The 6281-nt window shown below is 37.6% G+C and overlaps 1 protein-coding gene across 1 annotated transcript in view; it reads left to right on the forward strand.

Moving 5' to 3' along the window:
* htr2aa (5-hydroxytryptamine (serotonin) receptor 2A, genome duplicate a) overlaps positions 1-6281 on the forward strand; it is a 112152-nt gene that overhangs the window by 67836 nt on the left and 38035 nt on the right. Inside the window, exon 2 of the mRNA XM_005751010.1 lies at positions 2648-2848. Coding sequence (XP_005751067.1) covers positions 2648-2848 — 201 coding nt within the window. The remainder of the gene's footprint in view (positions 1-2647; positions 2849-6281) is intronic.

Here is a 6281-nt window from a genome sequence, read left to right on the forward strand (position 1 = left end):
AAAAAAAAAAAAAAAAATAGGTACTGCTGAATTTGCTTTGTAAATAAAAAATTTTCTGCAGTCAAAATGTGAGGCTTTTATTTGTTTTTAGTTTTTCACTATTTCTCATTTCATTCCATTTTGATTTTATAGTTTTGATTTTCACTGCTCTGTTTCTGTGTTATGCAGTTTGAACTGCCCTGTGCAGAAACAACCACTATAAATAAACTAACCTTGATCTATAGAACATAAAAAGCATATCTGCTTCCATTCGTGATAATATTCATAATATAATATAATTTACATCAGCAGCTGAGTAGTTTCAGGACCAATTTAGAGGGCTATATTTAGAAATGACTGCTGCAGGAGCAGCACGACAGCCATGAGGGAGACATGCTGTGGTTGTGTGTGTGTAATTTGAAGATACGCGCATGTGTGTAGAAACATATATTTCCAGCCTGTGCACCTGCAGTTTAGTCAGTGGTGGATGTATCTGGAGCACATTCTCAGTTTGAGGCGGGTCTAAAAGCCTTCGGCCTTGTTCCATCTGTATGACTCATTCCATTTATCACTCTGCAGTGACTGTGTGATCAGCTTTTTAGAGGCTAACAACACACAAGTCCATGAAAACCACCACTACAGCACAGCTAATGTTCTTTATCACAGACACAAGTTAAATTAAATCAAATATGCAGTCTAGAACAAAAACAAATATTGTCCCTGTGTATCATTACTATTCATATTAGAAAGACCAGCTGCAAAAACCTACGAAATTAGCCACTGGTTATCATGAAGCCACCTCCCTTCATGGGAAAATTTCCTGGAGATATAAAAGGAGAAGAGAGACTTCTCTGCTTTTATGTGAACTATGAAATACATTGCTAAGTTTTGAGGGACATAGACATACTTTCAGTACATGAGGTATAGTGACTGTATTTTTCCAGTTAGTCCTCATGTTTCATCTTCTGTGGTGTCATGCCTCCTGCTTTTTCTTGTTCTTGCAGTTATGCACCATGGTTCCATACTTTCCGTGTAGATGCCCGAGCCACATCAGCAGGCTCCAATCTGTGTTAAAAAGCAGAAAATCCATTTCCTCACTCATGTCTCTGAGTCCTGTATGATACAGTAGGAAACAAATTTTAATGCCTCCTTTATCCTCGGTCTGATTCTTTCAAACAGTACATAAAGCTTGCAAAGACGAGAATGCAAACATACCGTTCACTTTGAGGCTCAGCTAATTCTTCAAAGCAGCATACTGGTAAAGCATTAACATTACTTCACTTGGGACAGCAAATTAAATATATCAACAAGAAGCACAAATACCACCTTTTAAGGTATCTTGTGGGCATATTTCTTGCTAAAAATATACCCAAGCATGAGGTCATTTTACACATATTACAATACTATATTATTCTTAAGATTCCAATGCAGCAGTTGAGGTTTAAACTACCTCCATTTCTAAACTGGATTGAGCCATGAAGAAGTAAAACAGTGAGGTCATGACCAGGTTAGGCTTTGTTCCACTAGCTTAAATGCAAGCTCTTGTGGGAATTTCAATGGTCTTTGTGAAAAAGGATAAGCATTCTCTTGAGTGTTACTTTGTACTGCTGCTCAGACACATTTTATAACAAAATTAAACCTGGATTCTTCTTTGATAATAATCCAAGAAAAATAGTTTAATTTCATATCATGATCTCTTCTAATGTCAGTTCTCTGAGGACCTTTCAGACTAAATAAAATAAGATTATTATTCAGTGACAATAATTTATGTTTGGAAGTGGGACTCTGTTCTGAGACCTTCCTGGCCTGCCACTCACAAATGTGCAAAGTCAAAAGGCAGCGAGAGCAGCTGCAGATTTGTCTTATCAGTAACAATGACATGACTTTAATTAAGTGAGAAAGAACATGAATAGCATGATATGGAAGAAATGAGGGTGGAGGTGGCTTTGTGAAGGAGCATGAGCCTGCATACAGTGACAGCTCCCACTGTATGCAGGCTGAAGCAGGTTGTGAGATTTGTGAGATTTGCCAATAGGATGTTCATCTGAGTATCCGCAGAGCAATCAGCTGATGATTTTGAAAACAACTGATCTGCCAAGATTGCTGGCTGAGCTTCAGGCTACGGCCTGCCAGAAACAATGCTATGCAGAGATTTTTCAACATTTTCAGCAGCTCGCACAGTGTTTTTCTCCTCTGTGATTTTGTTAATTCCAAATTTTGTGCACCCAAACTCATTCATGGATTCACCTCATTGGTCAAGCGCTGACAGTTAAGATCAAGAGTGATTTTAAATGAAAGTTGCTTAAAAACATCAGTATTTGAAAAGTACCATTTCTGAGTGATTTTGAAACACGTTTTTAAGTGGCATGTTCTCAATAAATGGTCTCTACTGAATTTTAATTTTAAGTCTGTGAATATCAGTCAGGTGTAAATAAAGCTTAACTAAAAATGCAGTTTTAAATAATTGAAGAAAGATATTTATCAGTCAAGTAGCAGAAGATGTAATGTTGACACCACACAGCACTAAAATGCATCACTGTTGATACAATGCAGTGAAATTGCCTTTTGGAGGATATCATCCGGAACACTGAGACTAAAGCACCATTGTTCATCCAGGTAAAGCTATTTTCACAGATTCAACAAATATGTACTCTCTGCCCTTCTGCAGATTACGGTTGGCCCCTGCCCTCTGATCTTTGCCCCATCTGGATCTATCTGGACGTCCTGTTCTCCACAGCATCCATCATGCACCTTTGTGCCATTTCTCTGGATAGATACATTGCCATACGCAACCCAATCCACCACAGCCGCTTCAATTCTCACACCAAGGCCCGCATCAAGATCATGGCAGTGTGGACCATTTCAGTGGGTAAGTACACACATGCAGACCTAAACACCAACTATCTACGGTCTATATATCTGTCAGTAAATTGTGGGATACTGAAGTCTTCACAGGCCAAAAATGCTGCATTAGATTGAATTTGAGATGCCTTCAACACTAACAGGGAGAAAACACCAACTGGCAGCAGCATGCAGTATGTCAGTGAACAGAGCAACAAGGATATGATGGGATGACAGTGTGGGACATTTTGAGTCTTGGCAGAAGAAGCTACGACAAGCAATGAGAATGGACAAGAAATGTTGGAACTGCAGGTGGATCAAGAATGGATATTGCACTTCACATTGATTTAAAACAGGGAGAATACAACTTTGAAATCTAACCAAAAAATAAAATGGTTCAGAAAAGTGTTATGAATCAAATAATACCACAAAAAATCAAAGCACATTCTTCTGAAACACTGCTTGAAAAGCCTTTAATTTCCTCCAGTATTGATTATTCCCCGGTGAATAAAAAGCCTTCGTGTCATAATGCTTACATTATGATTTTATGGCTCTCATTTTCAAGCAAGTCAACAAAACCCGGAGGTGTCCATAGTTTATTTTTTTAGGTTTCTTATAGAAAAACCTGTCTTGTACTGTAGGTATTAAGCATCAGAGAGAGAAATGCAAAATCTGTAAAAAATGGCAGCACGGCATAAAATTCAAAACAAAAGACATGTCATGTGAAAAGATCTTGGATCACGTTTGTTTATGTGTACTTAAGACCTGAAAAGATGTTAAGCGGATCTTTAAGGTCGTGATGCTCAAATTTTCTCATTTACAGAGAGGCAACCCTTCTTACTCATGGTCCTAAGTATGTGATAGAGTTAAGACACCAGTTAACAATCCATAAGTAACTCAAAGAGCAAACTTTGTGGGACACAACAATTAGTGAAACACAGATTATTTAAAGATTGCCAATTTGTAAATTTAAGCTGCCAAACATCATCCTGGGTAATGCTAGCTTGCCAGGTACAATAAGGCCTCAGTCACACAGGCCTATGTGACCCCCTGACAGCCTCCAGTTGCTAGAGAAAAATGTGTATTCCCTGAAGAGGAGCTGCTGGGTGCTCCTGACTCTTGCTAAGTTTAAAGAAAAGCAGAAAGCACCCAACATCCCTTTATGGTTGCTTTGGTTGCTGGCACATTGCAGTTTTCACTCTCAGTTTGCATGAAAGATGCACTTGCCAATCATTCTTTGAGCTGTAGTGAAACTTAAAAAAAAAATCTGTGATGCAATAAAGAAAGAGAGACTGTTTACAAGTAAACATTTTGTCTGCAATTAACTCATTTGCAAAGGAACATCTTTTACTTTGAAGGCATATGGTTTCTGATTTACATCACACATTTCACAGTTTCAGTACAGCTCTTGGGTAGTTTGTTAGTGTTTGCAGGGAAACACAAAAACTACTGGCAACCACGGCAACCTGCTACAGACCAAATTGATTGCAAAGAGGTTGTCAATGCAACACTGTGTATTTCTTTGTAACCAGTTTCTCATTAGGGACTGACAGCAACTACTTGCATTGTAGAATTTACACTTTTCCTTTCTTACTGGTAGTTGGCTTCTTTATATGACTGGGGTCTAACCATGTATATAGCCATCTACTAGGTCATCAAGGTGTGGTCCTTACCAGTATCTACAGAGGATTCAGGCCCGGCTCCTGTCAGAGCGAGAGAGGGTTTTTGAAACCTCTGCTTTGTGCTTGATTTCAAAGGCAATTAATTGAACATTTAAGTTCACTTTGTATCTTATTCTGTTTTCATAGACTGTGGGCTAGCAGTCTTGTGTGGCTTGCCTAAAGCAGCATTCATACAAGGAGTCACTTTTATTGACTTCATTAAAGTATAGAAAAGGTGAAATGAGGATAATGTGCTTCTTGAGGCTAAGAGCCATTTCCCCCAAAGTTTCCCAGCCACACTGTTAAAACAGTAATGGGAATAAGTCAGTACACTGAGGTTTTAAAACAGTGGAACTACACCAAACCTAAATCACTCGCAGAAGCCTTGGTCTACATATTTTACATCTATTATTTCAGTTCAGGACTCTTTTACTTTATTGTTTATGCTGCTGAAATTAAAAGAAGTCTCTGTAAAAATGTAGCCATGTACATGTAAAATGTTGCCTCTCTTAATTCTAAGATGTTATGTGCAAGAGCATCATAAAAATGACCGTATATTTAGCAGGTCTTAAAACTACTTACATAAAAATGAACAGCAAAGCAAGAAGGTCTTTTTGTATTGACCAAAAATGAAGTCAAAATGCAGAAGCAATGTTTGAAAAACGAATTCCATCCTTACTACTTCCACAGGAAATAACAGGGTAAGTAGCAGCCATGTCCTGCTAATCAAATTACTGGATTAACTGATCATCAGCAAATATGAGCACATCTATAAAAATATGGTTTTCGCTGTTGAAACAATGTCAAAGAGGAAATACATCACCAACCTTAGAGAAGCAACTGTTGCTGCCCATAAGTCTAGAAAATATGTGATTTCTTTATCATGTGACTATACTATATATTAACAACACTGTCTTCACCAGATTTACATAAAAAATTAAATATTCATTCAAATATTTGCTAATTTTTCAATAATTTACTGTTGAACTCATCATGTAAACTAAACTTAGAGGACAATTTGGTGTTTGATTTGACACAAGGGTTGAGGCAGTACATCAGTGCTGTATTTTATTTGACATGTGCTCTTTGTAAATATCAGATCTCTAATAAAGGCCAGGATTCTTTTGCTATGATTTACTTGGATAAAACAGCAGAAATTAAAGTTCTCTGAGTTCATAAACAGCTAAACCGAAGTTACTTAAGAGAGAATATAGTGAAGAGGAATAAAAAGAGTACAATCCTATTCATCAAAAGCATTGCAGCCAGCTCCTCATAAGATGCAATTTTCCACAAGACGTTTATGGCTTCATATAATTTTTTGGAAAGGACGGGGAACAATCAAGTCTTGATAATTGGTTTCTGCTAGTCTGGCTGGTCTCCAGCTGTTCAGTTCAATGGACATAGATGAGCAGGAAATGTAATGATGGGACCGTAGTCAAAGACCTGCAACCATAGTGGTGGTGGGATGGGAGTGCATATTAGCTTTAATTATTTACTAAGAAAAACAAGAAACATAAAGATGAAATCAAAGATCTCAGCTTCACGTGATTGCATGTAACCGGAAGTGTGCAAAAACATCATCAGATGTTGGTGAAGTTTGCACTTTTTCTGCTTCAGTTTTTCTGTCCCTCACAGCAAAATCTCCAGTGTTAAATTAACACTAGAGAGTGTTTATATGGGTCCACACCTCTGAGTGTTAAATACAACACTGTTGAGTGTTAAATTAACACTTTTGACAGTGTTATATGTTTAAAAGTAACCTAGTCAGTTTTGAAGATTAACAATGGCTAACACTGAGCA

Source organism: Pundamilia nyererei, unplaced genomic scaffold (assembly GCF_000239375.1).
Source record: "Pundamilia nyererei isolate P.nyererei 1_Seehausen unplaced genomic scaffold, PunNye1.0 scaffold00296, whole genome shotgun sequence".
NCBI lineage: Eukaryota > Metazoa > Chordata > Actinopteri > Cichliformes > Cichlidae > Pundamilia > Pundamilia nyererei.